Raw genomic sequence first — 24,028 nt, 5'->3', positions numbered from 1 at the left:
GGGCTGAAGTCTGAATGTTGGTGAAATATTGACTCTGAATTATTACAGCTTCATCCGAATGAAATTGATATTACGTGAACTAACATTCATAAAACATTCATAGACAGGATAGCTAAATGCTTCATGAACATGATAACATGGACGCTCTAATTCTGCTTCAGTAAGAGATACATGTGTTTTTTTCACGGGGTGGAACAATAACCTTCATATTTCTGTAGTTTGCGTTTTGTCGATCTGATCAATGATAACAGGTGTGACAAATATTTTCTAAATACTGAAGTTGACATACTGAATATACCACAGTATTATGACAAGAATATATATATATATATATATATATATATATATATATATATAATGTTATTATAATATGTAATGATTACCAAACATTATAATATTCAGTATGAACAGTATTATTGATTTGCGTTGGATAAGCTAATTAAACAATACTTCAAATTAAAGGGAATTAATGAGAAAACAAACATATGTGTGCTTTATGTGCTTTACATTTTTTAAAAATAAGCAGAAGTTTATTTTATGTACATTGGATGTTTAGGTTTTGAATATATAGCACTTGGTTGTTTGTTTTTGGTTTTGTATTCACTTCATATGAAATAACTGGGATTTACCTTGACAATTAAAATTGTATTTAATATCATAAAGAATAATAAAATATATATATACAATTATAATTTATGTGTTATGTCTGGCTCTTCGGTCTACAATATATCAATTTCATAGTTCTAATATTATTGTCTTCTTCTTATTCTTCTTCTTCTTATTATTATTATTATTATTATTATTATTATTATTAATATCTCATTATTATTTCCACTCAGAAATCCACCAGCTTTATTTAGCCTGCTGCTGTTTCTTAACTAAGCTGTATTATTAGCACTCTGTTAGCATTAATGTGAGCTCATAAAGTCGGTGGGAGCAGACTGCTGCAGCTTGAACATATTTGCTTTTATTTTAAGGATTTTCTCTTTTTCTCTCACAGATTAATAACACAGATCAAAGTTGGGACATTGAGTACTGAGCGCTGATCTCAAACTGAAGTTCCTGGAATGATTCTTTAACCGGAGTGGATGGTTGTAACTGTCATTGTGTTGTTAATGTGAGAAAGGCTGCAGAGCAGAAACCCACACAGCCCGTCTGCTGCAGGAGAGGAAGTGGTGATTCGCTGTCAACAGCTTATTTATGAATCCTAATAACCACAGAGAACAAATTCACATCTGCTGCTGTAAACTCTCATGAACTCCTCTTCCTCTCTGTAGCTCTCCATTCCTCTTCTCCATATACACATCGGCCTTCAAACACAACTCTGCTACCTGCCACCTGCAAAAGTTCTCTGATGACTCTGCAATCGTCGGCCTCATCTCCGCCGGTGATGACAGGGAATACAGAGAACTGAACCAGGACTTCATAGGATGGTGCCAGAGGAACCGCCTCCAGATCAACTCTGGTGAAACCAAAGAGCTGGTGGTGGACTTCCTCCGGGGTAAACACTGTCCTCCGGAACCAGTGAACATCCAGGGAAAGGACATTGAGATTGTGAAATCTTATAAGTACCTGGGTGTTCACTTGAACAATAAACTGGACTGGACTAATCACACAAATGCACTTTATGAAAAGGGTCAGAGCAGACTGTATCTGCTGAGGAGACTGAGGTCTTTTGGAGTGCAGGGAGACCTTCTTTGACTCTGTGGTGGCAAGCTGTCATCCCTGATGAACAACACCTCCCCCCATGCAGGACACCCTGACAGCTCTGTGCAGCTCCTTCACCACCGGCTGCTTCACCCCCGGTGTGTGAAGGAGAGGTACCGCAGGTCCTTCCTTCCTGCTGCTGTCAGGTTACACAACCAGCTCTGCTCCCAGTAGACCACATGACACATGTGCAATAGAATACACTGTGCAATTATAGCTAGAATAGTTTTTCTGTCTGTACATATAATATTTCAGTTATTGTGGATTGTTTTACTGTTTTTTATTGCTTATTTATAACACTTGTTTATTATTTCATTTTATTTGATCTTGTTTTTCTTTTACTATGTCTCTTGTTTGCACTTTACCCTATGCTGCTGTAATCCTGTAAATGTCCCCACTGCGGGACTAATAAAGGATTATCTTATTTTATCTTATCTTATCTAATAAAGGATTATCTTATCACATGGTGGATTTCTGCTGCTGTTTGCTGCTGGTGGTGACATTAAACATCACAGAGAAGGAGCGCCACCCTGTGGTCAGTCAGAGGAAGAGCAGGGTACACTAAAAACAACAGATTGGATGTCTGCTACATTAACCAAAGTGTAACATGTAGCTTCTGTTATATAAATCCATGTTTTGTGGATGAACACTTTTAAATCATGTAGTTTCATCATGACATGCAACAACTTAACATTTACTAGATTCTTTATGTTAACACAACCTAATACTAAGGGGTTAAGATAGCTAATCGTTTGTGATCACCACTCCAGAGCACAAGGTCGCAGTAATGCTCAAATAACACAGATCCTAGGAAGGAGTTCCATATTCTTTGTTAATTGTAAGGTAGAGAGAGCCCTGGCAAAGAAGAACCATCACCTTGAATCAGGAGATCACCTGTGGGAGAAGGAAAGCTGAATCTGTATCATCCATCAACATTAAAACAAAGTGCTGTTTAGAAATGTCATCAACCATTAGATTTGTCCTCTTTAACATTTTGGATGATTTCTTTCGTTTGTGGTATCCGGGAATGAAGAATGCACCGGGATTCCGAGAAAACACGAGGCAATGGTTTGTTTAAGCCGACTTCGGCGTTTATTTCAGTTATCAGACAGGACAAGGGTATGCTTGGGTCTCCGTGAGCCTCAAGCCTCTGCAGTCCATGCGTGTCTCTGCCTCTCCCGTCCATGCGTGTCTCTGCCTCTCTTATAGTGGCTCCGGGCCTTCCTCCTCCCAGCCGCCAGGTGTCCCCATCCCGCTGATTGGGGGAAGGACCCGGTGCTCTCCGTCGCCGGCTGGTGGGTGGGGGTGGTACACCCCGTCCTTCACGGTCCCACGGGACCGTTCAGGCCGAGGCTTCAGGGGCGGGATGCCACACTCCCCCTCGTTTGCTCAAGCCCCTGGTCTCTGGGGAACCCACCCAGACAGGCATCCCGACGTGACAGGGCGTCGGCGTTGGCATGCTCCCCGGCCCGGTCGGTGGTCCACCCGGAACCGAAAATCCTGGAGAGCCAGAAACCACCGTGTCACCCGGGCGTTTGTATTCTTGGCCCCCGCCATCCACTTCAGGGGGGCGTGGTCGGTGACTAAGGTGAACTCCCTCCCCAGGAGGTAGTAGCGCAACTTCTCCAGGCACCATTTAATGGCCAGGGCCTCCTTCTCCACGGTGGAGTAGTTGCGCTCATTGGGGAGGAGCTTCCGGCTGACGTAGGTTATCGGGTGCTCCTCTCCGGCCCGGACCTGGGACAAGACCCCCCCGAGTCCCACCTCTGAGGCGTCTGTGTGGACAATCACAGGGAGATTAAAGTCAGGTGTGATTAGTACCGGTTCTGAGCATAGGGCCTCCCGGAGCGTCTTGAACGCCCGGTCCGCCGCCTCTGACCAGGTGACCCGGTCTGGCAAGGCCTTACGGGTTAGGTCGTTCATGGGGCTGGCCAGCGTGGCGTACCCGGGAATGAAGCGCTGATAGTAGCCCACCAGCCCCAAGAACGCCTTCACCTGCTTCTTAGTCCTGGGTTGCGGCCAGGCCCGTATGGCGGCTACCTTGCCTTCCTGCGGCCGCACTGTCCCTCTCCCGACCCGGTACCCCAGGTACGTCGTCTCCTCTCTCCCGAGGCGACATTTGGCCGGTTTAGCGGTGAGGCCCGCCTTCCGCAGCTCTCCCAGCACGGCCCTTAGCTGGCGGACGTGGATATCCCAGCTGGGGCTGTAAATGATAATGTCATCAATGTATGCCGCCGCGTAATCCTGGTGGGGCCTCAGGAGCTGGTCCATCATCCGCTGGAATGTGGCTGGGGCGCCGTGTACCCCGAAAGGGAGGACGGTGTACTGGTACAGTCCCCCGGGGTGGAGAACGCCGTCTTTTCCCGGGCCGCACGGGTCAACGGCACCTGCCAGTACCCCTTGGTCAGGTCCAGGGTCGACAGGTACCGCGCCGGGCCCAGGCGCTCGATAAGTTCGTCGACCCGGGGCATGGGGTAGGCGTCGAACTCCGATGCCTCGTTCAGCCGCCTGAAGTCGTTGCAGAACCTAAATGTACCATCTGGCTTGGGCACCAGGACCACCGGGCTGCACCAGGCGCTGCGTGACTCCTCTATCACGCCGAGCTGCAGCATTCGGCGCACCTCGGTCCGTATGGCCTCCCTCCGGGCCTCTGGGATCCTGTAGGGCGGAACCCTTACCCTTATGCCGGGCGCCGTCCGGATGTCGTGGTGGGTGGCGGCAGTCCTCCCCGGCAGGTCGGAGAACACGTCCCGATGCTGGAGGATGATCTCGTCCAGGTCGTGCCTCTGGGCCGGGCTGAGGTCCTCCCCCACCGGGACCTCCGGGATCTCCTGCCGGGCCGCCAGGGACAAGGGAGCGGGGTCGGCGGGTGTCTGCTCCCCCTCCACTGCTTCAGGAGATTGATGTGGTATAGCTGCGTCGGCTTCCGCCTCCCTGGCTGGCGGACCCGGTAGTTCACCTCGCCCACGCGTTCCACCACCTCGTAGGGTCCCTGCCACTTGGCCAGGAACCGGCACTCCGCCGTGGGGACCAGGACCAGGACCAGTTCCCCTGGCTGAAAGGTCCTCAGCTGGGCTCCTCGATTATAGACCCTCGCCTGGGCCTGCTGCGCTTGCTGGAGGTGCCCCCGGACGATGGGCCACACCCGGGCCATGCGGTCACGCACCTGCTCCACGTGGTCCACGGTGGTGCGGTGGGGGGACGGCTGGCTCTCCCAGGCCTCCTTGGCGATGTCCAGGATCCCGCGGGGCCTCCGCCCGTACAGCAGCTCAAAGGGGAGAACCCGGTGGACGCCTGGGGGACCTCCCGTACTGCGAACAGTACGTGGGGTAGTAGTTGGTCCCAGTTCTTCCCGTCGGCTTGCATGGCCTTCTTGAGCATCTGCTTTAGGGTCTTGTTGAAACGCTCGACCAGGCCGTCCGTCTGGGGGTGGTACACCGAGGTCCGGAGCTGCTTCACCTGCAGGAGCCTGAGGACCTCCTTCATCACCCGTGACATGAAGCACGACCCCTGATCGGTGAGCACCTCCTTCGCTATCCCCACCCGGCTGAAGAGGAGCATAAGTTCACGGGCGACTGCCTTGGCGGTGGCGGCGCGCAGGGGAAGGGCCTCGGGGTACCGGGTGGCGTAGTCCACTAGCACCAGGATATAGCGGTGGCCCCGGCTGGTCTTGGGAAGGGGGCCCACGATGTCTAAGGCCAAACGCTCGAAGGGGGTCTCAATGATGGGCATGGGAATGAGGGGGTGTCTAGCGGTGGCCCGGGGGCTACCCGCTGGCACTCGGGGCACCCCTGGCAGTGGCGCTCAACATCCCGCTTAACCCCGGCCAATAGAACCTGGCTAGGACCCGCTCCCGGGTCTTGTCCATGCCCAGGTGGGCCCCCAGGAGGTGGGTGTGGGCCATAAAAGCACTTTACTGACGTAGGACCGGGGCACCACTAGCTGTTCCCTCACTCCCCCTCCCCGGAGGCTACTCGATACAACAGACCCCCCTGGTGCTGAAGTGCGGGTGTGGTGTGTGACTCACCGAGTCTCGGGCCTGCCCGTCATGAACCAGGACGTGGCTCCAGGCGTGCTTGAGGGCCTCATCCTGGAGCTGAGCGGTGGCGAACTGGCCGGGTCGGGACGAGCCTTCCCCCTCTGGTAAGAAGTCCGAGAACTCAGTAAGGGGGAGCTCTCCGGGTCTTCCGGTGGGTCTGGTTGCTCGGAGGCTGTGAGGGTCTCCGGGGTGTCGGGGGTAGGTTCCGGTGTCTCGCTCCGGACGGGTCCTCTCGCCGTGCGCGCCGGGGTCCCCGGTGGGGAAGGCCCGTTCCCCTCAGATCCCTCGTCCTCCGCCGTCAGCTCTCCCGGGGACGATGGACGCCGGGTGGCCCCGTAGGCCTGCCGAACCCCCGCGCCCCTCTGCGGGGAGGGCCTCTCCAGCTCCGTAGCTCCCGCGTCGGGTCCCACAACCGGTGGAAAATCGGGCAGTCCCTCCCGATTAACACGGGGACCGGTAGGTGGGGGACAATCCCCGCCCGGATCGTGAATACACCGTGTGTGGTGCGGACTACCACGTGGCACGTGGGGTATATCCGGGTGTCCCCGTGGACGCAGGCCACCTCCATCGGGTCCCCTGCCTTCCCGCCCGCCAGGTCGGGGCGAAGGAGGGTAACCGCACTGCCGGTGTCCAAGAGGGCCTGCGTGTCCTGGTTCATCACCCGCGCCGGGATGGTCGGACTACCCGACGTTCCCTGCGTCCAGCAGGTCGCCAACATGCACGTGTGGTCCGCCCCGGGTCCGCGTACGCTGACGGCATCGACACATCACGTCCCCTCGGGCAATAGCGAGCGATGTGGCCGGGCTGGCCGCACCCAAAGCAGCGCCGCACCTCCCGGTTCTCCGGTACTCCGCTCAGTGGGGTGACGCCGGGAGCCGGGTTGCCGATGGGGGTCCCCTCGGGGCTTGGCGGGTCTCGGCGCGCCGTGGGGCTGGGGCGGGTCTGGCGTCCAGGAGCTGGGCCACCTGCCAGTTCTCCAGCTGGAGGACCAGGTCGTCCACGGTGGCAGGATGATGGTGGGCCAGCACGCGGCGGGCGTCCGGCGGGAGTCGCCGCAGGGTGTGGTCGATAATCACCCGGTCGATCGGGCTGGGGCCCTCTCCCGCTGTCAGCCACCGCTTCACCAGCCGGCTGTGCTGGGCGATCTGGGTGCGCACAGCTCCCTGCGCGTCAAACCGCCAATCCTGCGCGCGTTGCGCGCGCGCCGCGAGGTTGTGGCCATAGTAGGCCAGTATGGCCTGTTTGAGCGCCGGATACTGGCGGGCGACGTCCGCCGGCAGGTCCTGGCTCGCCTGCTGGGCGGGTCCGGTGAGGAACGGCGTCACTATGTGCGCCCACTGCTCCTCTGGCCAGCCTTCCCTCTGTGCGGTCCGCTCGAAGACCTCGAGGTAAGCCTCCACGTCGTCTTCCGGTCCCATCTTCGTGAGGCGGCTGGTCGGGCGGCGGTCGGCGCAGCGCGGACGGCGTGCTGAGTCAGCCGCAGAACAGCTTCGCGGAGCAGGGCGAGGCTCTCGGTGGTCTCCCGCTGGTGTTGCTGGGCAGCCAACGCCGCGGCTCCGTCCGGGTTCGGCATGGTGGGGTAGTAGTAGTGGGAACACTCAAAATGCCCGCATTCTCCACCATATGTGGTATCCGGGAATGAAGAATGCGCCGGGATTCCGAGAAAACACGAGGCAATGGTTTGTTTAAGCCGACTTCGGCGTTTATTTCAGTTATCAGACAGGACAAGGGTATGCTTGGGTCTCCGTGAGCCTCTAGCCTCTGCAGTCCATGCGTGTCTCTGCCTCTCCCGTCCATGCGTGTCTCTGCCTCTCTTATAGTGGCTCCGGGCCTTCCTCCTCCCAGCCGCCAGGTGTTCCCCATCCCGCTGATTGGGGGAAGGACCCGGTGCTCTCCGTCGCCGGCTGGTGGGTGGGGGTGGTACACCCCGTCCTTCACGGTCCCACGGGACCGTTCAGGCCGAACAACTGAGGAAACCCAGGCCCTCATTGCCTGTATGACTGGGTAAGGGATGGAGACAGATTTGTGCTGTCTCCATTCATAATGATTAATATCTTATTGAAGAGGCAGTGTGTCACTCTGTGTCACTCTTTGTTTATGTTTTTTCCAGGGACTTTGTAACCACTTCTGACCTGGAAATAACTGCCAAACAGGCCAAAAAGAAGTAGAACAACAACAAGTTTGCTGCAACAACCAGAGGCGGACTAATGGAGTGCTGCCCCGGAGTGCAGCATCCATCTGACTGTACCACTGCCAGGTGTTGGTCCATCCCATGTATATGAAGGGTAGACTAAATATTAGAAACACCTCTCAGTATAACGTTACAGTTCAACAGCACCACAAACCAAGCTGACACAAAAAATAAATCACCACCTCTAAAACATTAAATAAAGACTTTATACAATATTAAACTGCATTAGTTTTTAACCTAGGTATGCCTAATCATGCCTAGGTATGCCAAGTAAACTGTCAAGTCTACATATAAATGATAGTAGACAGGTTAAAAAGCATAGGATGATTAGACAAACGTACAAAGCTAGAGAGACAGGCTAATATGGCCCGTCCTCCTCTTCAGCTGCTCTATAATGCGCACCGACAGCAACGGCAACCAGCCTCTGATCCATTTTGATGTCCTAATAGTTTTTTATATTATTATATTATAATTATATCATTATTATATTATTATATTATAATTATATATTATATTTTATATTATATCATTTCGTTTTATTATATTATATATTATAATATTATATAAATATATAATATTATTGTATTATAATTATATATTATATTATATCATTTCGTTTTATTATATCATATATTATGATATTATATAAATATATTATATATTATATTTATTATATTATATATTATATAATTATTATATTATAATTATATGTTATTTATTATATTATATCATTTCGTTTTATTATATTATATATTATAATATTATATAAATATATAATATTATTATATTATAATTATATATTATATTATATCATTTCATTTTTATATATTATAATATTATATAAATAGATTATATATTATATTTATCATATATTATATCATTATTATATTATAATTATATATTATATTATATCATTTCGTTTTATTATATTATATATTATAATATTATATAAATAGATTATATATTATATTTATTATATTATATATTATATCATTATTATATTATAATTATATGTTATATATTATATTATATCATTTCGTTTTATTATATTATAAATTATAATATTATATAAATATATTACATATTATATATTATATCATTTCATTGTATGTCAGTATATATGACAGTGAAGGTAACTGGAGGAGACAGGAGCCATGGCTCTGGTCAGGAAGAGCTGAGTTGGTGACGTCATCAAGTTCGCTGCTGTTCCGATTGCAGAATGACGTAATGACGTAATGACGTAATGACGTAATGACGTACTGCGTCCTCGGGAGTTTGTACACTGTTTTTTATTGCTTATTTAGAATACTTGTTTTTTTATTTCATTTTTATTTTTATGTTGTCTTCTTTTACTATGTCTCTTGTGTGCACTTTACCCTATGCTGCTGTAAGCCTGCAAATTTCCCCGCTGTGGGACTAATAAAGGATTATCTTATCTTATCTTATCTTATCTTATTACCATTGTTCAATATAACAGAGGACTCCTACGCTAACTTTAGTCCGTCTCAGATTGACCATCTTGTTGATAGTGCTGCATGCTCACTGCGAATGACACTAGACTCTCTAGCTCCTCTTAAAAAGAAGCTAATAAAAGAAAGGAGGTTTGCTCCATGGTATAACCCTCAAACCCGCGAATTAAAGCAAATATCGCGAAAACTTGAAAGGATATGGCGTTCCACCAATGTGGATGAAGCGCGGTTAGTCTGGTGAGACAGTCTTAAAATATATAAGAAGGCACTCCGTAATGCTAGAGCAGCCTATTATTCAGCATTAATAGAGAAAAATAAGAACAACCCTAGGGTTCTCTTCAGCACTGTAGCCAGGCTGACAGAGAGTCACAGCTCTGTTGAGCCGTGTATTCCTATAAACCTCAGTAGTAGTGACTTCATGAACTTCTTTAATGATAAGATTCTAACTATTAGAGAAAAAATTATAATCTACTGCCCTCAACCAGTACCGATCGATCCACAGCTGTAGAACCTGAAATATATTTAGATGGCTTTTCACCCATCGACCTTCAACAATTGACTTTAACTATTTCTAAGTCTAAACCTTCCACCTGTCTCTTAGACCCGATTCCGACTAGGCTGCTTAAGGAAGTTTTACCTTTAATTAGCAATTCTTTATTAGAAATTATCAATCTGTCTTTACTAACGGGCCATGTACCACAGGCCTTCAAACTAGCTGTAATTAAACCTCTTCTTAAGAAACCTACTCTTGATCCAGAGGTGTTGGCTAACTATAGACCTATATCTAACCTTCCGTTCCTCTCCAAGATCCTTGAGAAAGCAGTGGCAAATCAGCTCTGTGACTTTATGCATAACAATAGTTTATTTGAGGATTTTCAGTCAGGATTTAGAGTGAATCATAGCACAGAGACGGCACTGGTGAAAATTACCAATGACCTTCTAATAGCTTCAGACAAAGGACTTGTCTCTGTACTTGTATTGTTAGACCTTAGTGCTGCATTTGATACCATTGATCATCAAATCCTATTACAGAGATTGGAGCATCTAATAGGCATTAAAGGAACCGCACCTAGCTGGTTTAAGTCGTATTTATCAGACCGATCTCAGTTTGTATATGTAAACAATGAAAGCTCGATGCAAACCAGGGTCAGTCACGGAGTTCCACAAGGGTCTGTTCTTGGACCTATTTTATTTACCTTATATATGCTTCCCTTGGGGAATATTATCAGAAAACACTCAGTAAACTTTCATTGTTATGCAGATGATACCCAGCTATATCTATCGATTAAACCAGACGAAACTAACCAGTTCCCTAAACTTCAAGCATGTCTTACGGACATAAAAACCTGGATGACCTGTAACTTAATGTTAAACTCCGAAAAAACAGAAGTTATCTTACTAGGCCCAGATCACCTTCGAAATCAATTATCTAACGATATAGTTTCTCTAGATGGCATTGCTCTGGCATCCAGCACTACCGTTAAGAACCTCGGAGTTATCTTTGATCAGGATCTGTCTTTTAACTCTTATATAAAACAGATCTCAAGGACAGCCTTTTTTCATTTACGTTACATTTCGAAAATCAGGCAAATCCTGTCTCAAAATGATGCAGAAAAACTAAAAGTTCATGCATTTGTTACCTCTAGACTAGATTAATGTAACTCCTTATTATCAGGCTGCTCTAATAAGTCTCTTAAATCTTTACAGTTGATCCAGAATGCTGCAGCACGTGTTCTAACAAAAACTAAGAAAAGAGATCATATTACTCCAGTATTAGCTTCTCTGCACTGGCTCCCTGTTAAATCAAGAATAGAATTTCAAATTCTTCTACTTACCTACAAAGCTCTAACTGTCCAGGCACCGTCTTATCTTAAGGAACTTATAGTTCCATATTATCCAACTAGAGAGCTGCACTCAATCAATGCAGGGTTACTTGTGGTTCCTAGAGTATATAAAAGTAGGATGGGAGCCAGAGCCTTCAGTTATCAGGCTCCTCTTCTGTGGAACCAGGTTCAAGTTTCAGTCCAGGGGGCAGACACACTCACCACTTTTAAGAGTAGGCTTAAGACCTTCCTTTTTGATAGCGCTTATAGTTAGGGCTGGTTCTGGTTCGCCTTGGTCCAGCCCATAGATATGCTGCTATATGCCTAGACAGCCGGGGACTACCTAGGATACACTGAGCTCCTCTCTCCTCTTCTCTCCCTCCTTCTTTATGTATTAATCTCCTATTTATGCACATTACTGATTTTGCTTCTTCCCCGGAGTCCTTGTGCTTTCTCGCCTCGCAGGTTCCCAGGAATCGGGGTTATATTTGGACTGTCATCGTGCCACCTGCTGAGGCCCTGCTGACACCCACTGCTACTACCACTATCATTATTAGTCACATTACTATTATTATTCCCTGTACTATTACGCTTATTGACTTGCTTCTACCCTGGAGTCTTTGTGCTTTCTCGCTTCGCAGGCTTCTATAAATCGTGGCTGTACCTGGACCGTGGTCGTGCATCCTGCTACGGCCCTGCTGACACCGACTGCTACCACCATTATTTACTAGTCACATTACTATTACTATTACCTGTACCATTAAGCATTTTAGCTTTACTTCCACCCTGAAGCCCTTTTTGCTTTCTCGCTCTGCAGGTTTCCATGAATCGTTGTGGTACCTGGACCGTAGTCGTGCCTCCTGCTGTGAGCCGACTGACACCCACTGCTACTTCCATTATTATTATTAATCACATTACTATCCCTATTTCATAATTATAATTCTACTATAATAATTGCTCCTGTTATTATAAGTAGTCTTATTATATGAATCATTTATGTCATATACATTGAATGGGTTGTATCTCTGCTATGCTGTTCATTCTGTTCACATGACATCTATTGCATTCTGTCCATCCTGGGAGAAGGATCCCTCCTCTGTCGCTCTCCCATAGGTTTCTTCCTTTTTCTCCCTGGTAAAGGAGTTTTTTAGGGGAGTTTTTCCTGTGCCGATGTGAGGGTCCCGGGACAGATGATGTCGCATGTGTACAGATTGTAAAGCCCTCTGAGGCAAATTTGTAATTTGTGATTCTTGGCTATACAAAATAAACTGAATTGAATTGAATTGAATGAGACAACAGATACTGTGTTGATGTGGACTTGAGCTCATTTCATTTATTTTGTTGATTTTAATGCAGATTAAAGTTCAGAATGAGGCTGTCATGTTGGTTCAGTGTTTATCCGTCACCTCACAGCCAGACCATGTTGTAAAGTTTCAATCCAGACTTGACTCAAACTTCTTCAGACTCATTTTGTCCAGGGCGTAATCTGTCGACCCACAAAACAGCCGGCTGAGCTCAAGAGTTTTCCTAATTTATCCTCATTTGGCAACAAATAAATGCATCTAAAACAGTCATGATTAGGGTTCCTGACAGCTGTGATTGATTTATTGCACCATCACGTGTAAAGTTACTCCACCTTTTCCCGTACAGAAGTACTTTAGGAACAATTTAATAACCGTGATAATATCCAAATGAAATGCTGCATTCAGTTAAATGAGAATCAACATCAGAAGGACTCGACGGCTGAAAGCAACAACATGTTCAGTCTCACTTTAAGTCATGGAGACACAATCATTTATGGTTGGTGGAGATTCACGTTGTTCCTGAGGAGTTTTCTCAGTCGTCACTCAACCAGTGAGTGACTCAGCTTTTACAACAGGTGAAATATTTAAACACCAACAACAAATAGAAAATGTGCAGCTTATATCAGGTCCAGTCATTAAGTCATGAAGTGAATATATGTGAATCTTGAAATGCTGCTTTGGATCAGGATGATATCCAGAAATTCAACTCTTTTGTCATAAATGTTTCAAAGTAGATCATGAAATTTAAGGGAAAAATTATTAGACAGCAATTTATATATTTTATACCAGTTTAGTTTGATGACTCAGACAGCTGTTTTTTAAGCAGTGAAAGAAAACTGAACAAAAGAGAGAAGAAGTTATAGAGGAATATGTAGCCATGACCAAAGACTGAGGAGACAAGAAATATTTAACAACTAAAGAAATGAAATGTTTTCTAATGTGGAGCAGGTTTTAACCGAGCCTTTGTTTGTGAATGAGGAAACAACGTTCAGATTCACAGCGCTGCTCCTCTTCCTGGAATAAACCAGAGCTTGATCACCCCTCCCTCTTCCTCCTGCTCTCTAACACAGCCAGCTCCACTCTGTCCACATATTCCCTTGTTCCCTCCCCTTCAGATCTACAGTTTAAAGGAGAGGCGTAACCAACATGGTGGTGAAGCACAAGAGCTGACAGGCCCAGTTCACTGAACAAACACATGTTGTTCAGATCAGAAGTCAAAGTACAGACGCTGCTAAGGAAGTGAAACTCAGACAGTCATTGCCACAGAGAGGTGAAATGGCGCAGAAAGGAGTTGAGCTGGATCGGGAAACCTTCTCTTGTTCCATCTGTCTGGATCTACTGAAGGATCCGGTGGCTACTCCCTGTGGACACAGCTACTGCATGAACTGTATTAAAAGCTTCTGGGATGGAGAGGATGAGAAGAAAATCCATAGCTGCCCTCAGTGTAGGCAGACCTTCACACCGAGGCCTGTGCTGCTGAAAAACACCATGTTAGCAGTTTTAGTGGAGCAGCTGAAGAAGACTGGACTCCAAGCTGCTCCTGCTGATCGCTGCTATGCTGGACCTGAAGATGTGGCCTGTGATGTCTGCACTGGGAGGAAACTGAAAGCCCTCAAGTCCTGTCTGGTCTGTCTGGCCTCTTATTGTGAGAAACACCTCCAGCGTCATTATGACGCAGCTCCATTAACAAAACACAAGCTGGTGGACCCCTCCAAGAAGCTCCAGGAGAACATCTGCTCTCGTCACGATGAGGTGATGAAGATGTTCTGCCGTACTGATCAGCAGTGTATCTGTTACCTCTGCTCTGTGGATGAACACAAAGGCCACGACACAGTCTCAGCTGCAGCAGAAAGGACTGAGAGGCAGAGAGAGCTGGAGGTGAGTCGACAAAACATCCAGCAGAGAATCCAGGACAGAGAGAAAGACGTGAAGCTGCTTCAACAGGAGGTGGAGGCCGTCAATCGCTCTGCAGATGAAGCAGTGAAGGACAGCGAGAAGATCTTCACTGAGCTGATCCGTCTCATGGAGGAAAGAAGCTCCGATGTGAAGCAGCAGGTCAGATCCCGACAGAAAAGTGAAGTGAGTCGAGTCAAAGAGCTTCAGGAGAAGCTGGAGCAGGAGATCGCTGAGCTGAAGAGGAAAGAAGCTGAGCTGAAGCTGCTCTCGCACACAGAGGATCACAACCAGTTTCTACGCAACTACACCTCACCGTCAGGACTCAGCCAATCTGCAGACTCGTCCGGCATCGATATCCGTCCTCTGCGCTACTTTGAGGATGTGACAGCGGCTGTGTCAGAAGTCAGAGATAAACTGCAGGACGTTCTGAGTGAGAAGTGGACAAACGTCTCACTGGCAGTGACTGAAGTGGACGTTTTACTGTCCGATTCACAAGTAGAGCCCGAGACCAGAGCTGGATTCTTAAGATATTCACGTGATATCACACTGGATCCAAACACGGCACACACATATCTGTTATTATCTGAGGAGAACAGAAAAGCAACATTAATGAGTCAACAACAGTCTTATTCTAGTCACCCAGACAGATTCACTACATGTGAGCAGGTCCTGAGTAGAGAGAGTCTGACTGGACGTTGTTACTGGGAGGTGGAGTGGAGAGGAGGAGTAGTTTTTGTAGCAGTCGCATACAAGAATATCAGCAGAACAGGGAGCTGGGATGAATGTTGGTTTGGATTCAATGACAAATCTTGGGCGTTACGTTGTGACAAAAACAGTTTTATGTTTTGGTACAACAATGTCCAAACTCCCGTCTCTGGTCCTCAGTCCTCCAGAGTAGGAGTGTACCTGGATCACAGTGCAGGTATTCTGTCCTTCTACAGCGTCTCTGAAACCATGACTCTCCTCCACAGAGTCCAGACCACATTCACTCAGCCTCTCTATGCTGGACTTTGGTTTTGTTCTCTTGGAGCCACTGCTGAGTTCTGTAAACTCAAATAGACAGAAGTCATTTAACGATCAGCGGGTTAAATTCTGTGTTTTAATTCTTAAACTCATTTTGTTTCCATCTTTGTTGGTGAGAGCTGATTTTTTTCACCTGTCAATCAAACATAATGGGCGGTACTTTGACATCTTCTCATTATTGTTGTGTAAATGTTTGAGTCTCTTTAGGTGGCGCTCCTTCCTGTGTCTGTTTAGCCACGGAGGCTATCACTGCTCATGATGATCTTTATTTACCTGAACTGATATTTCTCTGCATGAAAACATAAATGTTTTAATATTATTTTAATTGGTGTGTTTATTGTTGTGTCTATTCAACTGCATGGGTCTTAAAGAGAGAAAGCACCAGAGCTTCTTTTATCCAAGATATTTTAATCTCCTCACCTTTTGTAAAGATATCCTAAAGCTAAATGATGTTTATATGTTTTGATGAATTAATTGATGTTCTTGTTGTTTTCATAATTCTCATACAAATAATGTACTATGATGTATTTTTCAACTAATTATCATGATCATAATCAATAAGAAAATCATTTATTATTCTCTTTTACATAACTGAGATTCTGGTCAAACAAATTGATTATGTGGATGAAGTGAATCTGAACATGAAATCATTGAACAAGAGTCATTTAACAGACTTTATTAATGGGATGTGAACAAACTGAAGGTTGACATGATAAATAAAGTATTTTTTGTTTCAAGAATGAACAAAGTATTTTCTTTTTGTCTTATTTGCAGGGTATCATACAAAGCTGATGGAGAAAATATGAAACTAATATGAGAGAATAACTGAGTTAGTTTTGCTCCTGAAACACCACAAAGTACAGAGTTCATGTTTAGAGCAGAAGAACAGTCATTCAGTCTCTGTCCTCTCAACTGTTCTCACTAAAGCATCTTTGTAACAGAGAGATGAGAGGAGCTTTCTATCTCCTGTCGCTCCTCATAACAAACATTTTGTGTCAAAATAATTCATTGCACAAACTTATAAAACTCTTAAATATAGAGAAGGATTCAGGGTCAGGGAGGGCAGAGGTAACGGAAGAGGAAAGATCAGCGGGGAGAGGGAGCGGAGGTGACTACGGGTAGAAACCATGTGGGTAGGTGGAGGAAGTAAGGGGGAGAGGAGAGGGAGAGGGAGTAGGACATGAAATAGTGGTCCGAGAGCTGGAGGGGAGTGACAGAGAGGTTAGCAGTAGAACAGTGTCTAGTGAAGATAAGATCCAGCTGGTTGCCGGCCTTGTGGGTAGGAGAAGAGGAGTGGTAGAGGTCAAAGGAGGAGAGGAAGGAAAGCAGAGGTTCTAACTTATCAGTCTGGATGTTGAAGTCGCCGAGCATGATGAGTGCGGAGCCATCGTCATGGAAGTGCGAGACTAGTGTGTCAAGCTCCTCCAGGAACTCGCCAAGAGGGCCCGGTGGGCGATACACAACAGCAATGGTGAGCTTGACTGGATAAGTGACAGTAACAGCATGAAATTCAAAAGAGGACGGGGAGAACTGTGGAACAGAGACAAGAGAGTATTTCCATTTTGGGGAAATTAGCAGGCCAGTGCCACCACCTCGCCTCGCAGCTCTGGGAGTGTGAGAGAAGGAGTACACATCTGACAGAGCTGCGGGTGTGGTGGTGTTTTCTGGTGTGATCCAGGTCTCAGTGAGAGCAAGAAAGTTGAGGGAGAGCAAGGATGCGTAGCCTGAGATGAACTCAGCTTTCGGCACTGCCGACTGGCAGTTCCAAAGCCCCCGACACCACTTGTTCACTATGGGCTGAGAGAGTGGGATAGATGAGATTAGTGGGGTCACGGCGCCTGGGAGTGACCCACTGTCTACGTGACCACCGGACAGAGGAACAGACAGAAATAGGATGCAGACACATGGTAGTCAATATAAACAAATTACTGACCCGTACAAGTACACGCTCGAGAAGTCTTTGCTTGACGAACCTGATATTGGACCTGATATAAGCTGCACATTTTCCATTTGATGTTGGTGTTTAAATATTTCACCTGTTGTAAAAGCTGAGTCACTCACTGGTTGAGTGACGGCTGAGAAAATTCCTCAGGAACAACGTGAATCTCCACCAACCATAAATGATTGTGTAGGGCGGCTGTGGCACATGAGGTAGAGCGCTTGTCCCGTAACCACAAGGTTGGTGGTTCAAGCCCCTCTACCGGCAACATGCCGAGGTGTCCTTGAGCGAGACACCTAACCCCAAGTTGCTCCCCGGGCGCTTCATTGCAGCCCACTGCTCCTCCGGGATGGGTTAAATGCAGAGAAATAATTTCCCCATTGTGGGACTAATAAAGGATTGATTATTATTATTATTATTATTATTATTATTGTTGTGGTGGAAGTTTTCCAATACAATTTACTATACTAATACCCAATTTGTACTAGTACTATCTATGTCCCGAGATGAGTCCCAATGAGCGTTGAAATAATGATCACCATATGTCAACTGATCATTTTTCTTTATGCATAAGAAACAGTTTGGTCCTAATATCCTGAATATTACAAAGTAACCTGTTATGAAACATGAAAGACAGGTCAGTCATATAAAACAGAGATTTCAAACCCTTAGCCCATGGATGGCCATGCAAAATGTCCCAATGAAATATCTTTTTTGTAGGTCTCTGATCAGACATGTTCACAAGTCTATTCCAAAGTCGAAGCATTTGACATTTATGTCGGATCTTTGGTGATTCCCAACCCATATCCCCAGTAATGGCCAAAACTGATTTTTGATGTTTTAACCGTATGAACCATTATAACCTACTGCACACTGTGCAGCAGCCATCTTCAGGTTCTTAGGTTAAACACCTGCAGCATACCTGGGTCCAACTACCCAGACACCCAACAGGCTGTGCAATGCTCTCATAACTGGGTCCAGAATTACCCAGAAACATCTTGAGCATGATCATCACCACAAAACCGGAATATCTCACAAGCTAAACAGTCCTAAACATGCTGTTACAGCATCCAACAAGCTGCGCTCCAATAACTCATCCTATGATCTCAACAACTCCTCCACCGAAGCCGTAACCGAGGAAACACACTTTGACTGCCCGAACACACAAAACCCAAACTGATCCATACAGAACTAAACTATTGCTGCCAACGTCACTGCAGCCCTGTCCCTCTAGCTGCCTAACCAGAGACTGAATAAACTCCTCCCTAGTCTTCAGGTGCTACTTGTGGCGGGCACTTACGCACTAAAACCCGTAGGCCCGGTAAAGCAACCATGAACTGGCAACCCACCTGCAGCCTCAGACGAGGCCCCGAGACAACTGCTCCAACCACTTTGGTCTCCACACTAATCAAACCCCCCAACCAACTCCAAAGGGAATCCGCTCTTAATCCTAACAGGGACAGAACAGCAATTTACTCACCAAAAGAAACACACCAGCATAACACAGCTCGACGACACAAATACACTCCTCAGGAAAACGAGTCACACAGCTACTCACATTAACCAAACTACTATTACTATTAACCAAACTACTATTACTATTAACCAAACTACCATTACTATTAACCAAACTACTATTACTATTAACCAAACTACTATTACTATTAACCAAACTACTATTACTATTAACCAAACTACCATTACTATTAACCAAACTACTATTACTATTAACCAAACTACTATTACTATTAACCAAACTACTATTACTATTAACCAAACTACTATTACTATTAACCAAACTACTATTAACCAAACTACTATTACTATTAACCCTGCTCACCACACTCGTCCATGTCTCCCAAACAACCAGACTGCACAGCTCAGTCACCAAAACGAGGTGCACCTGCCTACTAGGCTACCACTGATCCCAGAATCAGTCTATGCAGATCAATTTATAACCATCAGCAACAACTTCACAAAAAAAAGATCTAAACCAGGTCAAACAAGTAAGGACGAGCCCCCATATGTTACAACCCGGCTCTCAGGCTGCAACATGAAGGAGACAAGACGGGTGTATATCTAATAAATAGGTACATTTATTAACAAATACTATTAACAAATCACAATAACTAAACAAAGCCAACAGAACAGCAGCTGGGTCAGCCAAGGAAAAGCCCCAAGAGGAGAGAGCCCCCCCCCTGTTCAGGTGCTGAGTCTTTATCACTGGGACTCTACGATGCTCAGGTGTGGCTCATCAGCAGCAATCAACAACCTGAAGGACACAAACCCCCTAGTGGACAGGAGGGGTCATCACAGTACAGTGATGATTACTTTGTGTCTTTATTAATATTAGTACAGTGATGATTACTTTGTGTCTTTATTAATATTAGTACAGTGGTGATTACTTTGTGTCTTTATTAATATTAGTACAGTGATGATTACTTTGTGTCTTTATTAATATTAGTACAGTGGTGATTACTTTGTGTCTTTATTAATATTAGTACAGTGATGATTACTTTGTGTCTTTATTAATATTAGTACAGTGCTGATTACTTTGTGTCTTTATTAATATTAGTAGTGATGATTACTTTGTGTCTTTATTAATATTAGTACAGTGGTGATTACTTTGTGTCTTTATTAATATTAGTACAGTGATGATTACTTTGTGTCTTTATTAATATTAGTACAGTGATTATTACTATTATTACTAGTTCAGACTTGGATAGTTCGACTCGGGAGTACAAACTCCCGAGGACGCGAGGACGCAGTACGTCATTACGTCATTACGTCATTCTGCAATCGGAACAGCAGCGAACTTGATGACGTCACCAACTCAGCTCTTCCTGACCAGAGCCATGGCTCCTGTCTCCTCCAGTTACCTTCACTGTCATATATACTGACATACAATGAAATGATATAATATATAATATGTAATATATTTATATAATATTATAATTTATAATATAATAAAACGAAATTATATAATATAATATATAACATATAATTATAATATAATAATGATATAATATATAATATAATAAATATAATATATAATCTATTTATGTAATATTATAATATATAATATAATAAAACGAATGATATAATATATAACATATAATTATAATATAATAATGATATAATATATAATATAATAAATATAATGTATAATCTATTTATATAATATTATAATATATAATATAATGAAATGAAATGATATAATATAATATATAACATATAATTATAATATAATAATGATATAATATATAATATAACAAATATAATATATAATCTATTTATATAATATTATAATATATTATATAATGAAATGAAATGATATAATATAATATATAATATATAATATATAATTATAATATAATAATATTATATATTTATATAATATTATAATATATAATATAATAAAACGAAATAATATAATATATAACATATCATTATAATATAATAATGATATAATATATGATATAATAAATATGATATATAATCTATTTATATAATATTATAATATATGATATAATAAATCGAAATGATATAATATAATATATAAATATAATATAATAATATTATATATTTATATAATATTATAATATATAATATATAATATAATAAAACGAAATGATATAATATAATATATAATTATAATATAATAATATTATATATTTATATAATAGTATAATATATGATATAATAAAACGAAATGATATAATATAATATTTAATTATAATATAATAATATTATATATTTATATAATATATAATATAATAAAACGAAATGATATAATATAAAATATAATATATAATTATAATATAATATATAATCTATTTATACAATATTATAATATATAATATTATAAAATGAAATTATATAATATAATATATAATTACAATAATATTATATATTTATATAATATTATAATATATGATATAATTCAACGAAATGATATAATATAAAATATAATATATAATTATAATATAATAATGATATAATATATAATATAATAAATATAATATTTAATATATTTATATAATATATAATTATAATATAATAATATTATATGTTTATATAATAGTATAATATATGATATAATAAAACGAAATGATATAATATAATATTTAATTATAATATAATAATATTATATATTTATATAATATATAATATAATAAAACGAAATGATATAATATAATATAAAATATAATATATAATTATAATATAATATATAATCCATTTATACAATATCATAATATATAATATAATAAAACGAAATGATATAATATAATATATAATATATAATTATAATATGATAATATTATATATTTATATAATATTATAATATATAATATAATAAAACGAAATTATATAATATAAAATATAATATATAATTATAATATAATAATATAATGATGATATAATTATAATATAATAATATAAAAAACTAATAGGACATCAAAATGGATCAGAGGCTGGTTGCCGTTGCTGTCGGTGCGCATTATAGAGCAGCTGAAGAGGAGGACGGGCCATATTAGCCTGTCTCTCTAGCTTTGTACGTTTGTCTAATCATCCTATGCTTTTTAACCTGTCTACTATCATTTATATGTAGACTTGACAGTTTACTTGGCACACCTAGGCATGATGAGGCATACCTAGGTTAAAATCTAATGCAGTTTAATATTGTATAAAGTCTTTATTTAATGTTTTAGAGGTGGTGATTTATTTTTTGTGTCAGCTTGGTTTGTGGTGCTGTTGAACTGTAACGTTATACTGAGAGGTGTTTCTAATATTTAGTCTACCCTTCATATACATGGGATGGACCAACACCTGGCAGTGGTTCAGTCAGATGGATGCTGCACTCCGGGGGCAGCACTCCATTAGTCCGCCCCTGGTTGTTGCAGCAAACTTGTTGTTGTTCTACTTCTTTTTGGCCTGTTTGGCAGTTATTTCCAGGTCAGAAGTGGTTACAAAGTCCCTGGAAAAAACATAAACAAAGAGTGACACAGAGTGACACACTGCCTCTTCAATAAGATATTAATCATTATGAATGGAGACAGCACAAACCTGTCTCCATCCCTTACCCAGTCATACAGGCAATGAGGGCCTGGGTTTCCTCAGCTGTCCCTTGAATAAAGTATTGCTTTAATGTTAGTTTGATTGCACAATAATAGCAATTATAACACGTGTGTATAATAGGGAATAAAGACAAGCAAAACAAATCGGTCAAAAGTACAAAGGCAGGGCTCTAACTTGGTGCAAAGTTAAAGTTGATCTTTCACTTCTTAATCTTAATACTTTAAGAGTTGAGATTTGCTGGTTGTGAATATTAAACTGACATTTAATCATTAAGTTTCAGTCTATTGAAGTGAACTCCAGTGTTCATGTCATCATTTCAAAAGTCAAACTACGGGAACCGCGTGGCCGGTTGAGACGCGCTTTTTAAACACATGGAAGGACTTTACCTTTGTAGTAGGGCTGCTCTGGTCTATACGTGGCCTCATTTCATTAATATACAGACACATACATTTAACACCAGCTCTCGGGGCATAGTAAGCTATGCACATGGTGACGCTCGGCTATATAAACCCACTTAAATATGACAATAACGAAAGAAATCATCCAAAATGTTAAAGAGGACAAATCTAATGGTTGATGACATTTCTAAACAGCACTTTGTTTTAATGTTGATGGATGATACAGATTCAGCTTTCCTTCTCCCACAGGTGATCTCCTGATTCAAGGTGATGGTTCTTCTTTGCCAGGGCTCTCTCTACCTTACAATTAACAAAGAATATGGAACTCCTTCCTAGGATCTGTGTTATTTGAGCATTACTGCGACCTTATGCTCTGGAGTGGTGATCACAAACGATTAGCTATCTTAACCCCTTAGTGTTAGGTTGTGTTAACATAAAGAATCTAGTAAATGTTAAGTTGTTGCATGTCATGATGAAACTACATGATTTAAAAGTGTTCATCCACAAAACATGGATTTATATAACAGAAGCTACATGTTACACTTTGGTTAATGTAGCAGACATCCAATCTGTTGTTTTTAGTGTACCCTGCTCTTCCTCTGACTGACCACAGGGTGGCGCTCCTTCTCTGTGATGTTTAATGTCACCACCAGCAGCAAACAGCAGCAGAAATCCACCATGTGATGAAGTTTAGTTTGAAGTCTGTCACACAGCCGTGTTGGAGGAGCTACTTTATGGGTGTGACACCTGATGTCACACATGTCTGTCAGCTGATACAGCTGCACTATGTGGTCATTCTTCATACAGATGTTCATGGTCACAGTGATCACACTGAGGAGCTACTGGTTCACTAGATGTCAGCTGATTGGGAACCAGTTCCTAACAACATAACTCATAAAGATTTCCTTTGAGAAACAGATCTCACTAAAGTCTTCCAAATGAAACATGCCTCCTTAATAATAAGGAGCATTATGGGGTTATATGAAGAAACAGCTGCTTTGAACCCTAAATAAGTGGAGACAGCCTGATGTTTCCGCTGCAGTGGCTGATGGGAGGAGTGAGGACCTGTTAGAAGCCACGTGGCCCTCGTCTGATCTCACAGCTCGTCCTTGTTTGGCCTCAGCTGCATCAGAGCGCCACTTCTCCCCAGGTTCCCCAGA

At 42.9% G+C, this 24,028-nt stretch overlaps 1 protein-coding gene across 1 annotated transcript; it reads left to right on the top strand.

Annotated features, from left to right (window-relative positions):
- Nucleotides 1-13,440: 13,440 nt before the first annotated feature.
- LOC129115126 (tripartite motif-containing protein 16-like) lies at nucleotides 13,441-16,192 on the top strand. Its single transcript, XM_054626838.1, has one exon. The coding sequence runs from the start codon at nucleotides 13,809-13,811 to the stop codon at nucleotides 15,486-15,488; it is 1,680 nt and encodes a 559-aa protein (XP_054482813.1). The 5' UTR covers nucleotides 13,441-13,808; the 3' UTR covers nucleotides 15,489-16,192.
- Nucleotides 16,193-24,028: the final 7,836 nt, after the last annotated feature.

This window comes from Anoplopoma fimbria, unplaced genomic scaffold (genome assembly GCF_027596085.1).
Source record: "Anoplopoma fimbria isolate UVic2021 breed Golden Eagle Sablefish unplaced genomic scaffold, Afim_UVic_2022 Un_contig_7048_pilon_pilon, whole genome shotgun sequence".
Classification (NCBI taxonomy): domain Eukaryota; kingdom Metazoa; phylum Chordata; class Actinopteri; order Perciformes; family Anoplopomatidae; genus Anoplopoma; species Anoplopoma fimbria.
This window is presented reverse-complemented; position numbering and strand designations above follow the sequence as displayed.

Excerpts from the sequence above, each read along its gene's own strand:
- LOC129115126 (XM_054626838.1), top strand. The coding sequence starts at position 13,809 with ATGGCGCAGAAAGGAGTTGAGCTGGATCGGGAAACCTTCTCTTGTTCC.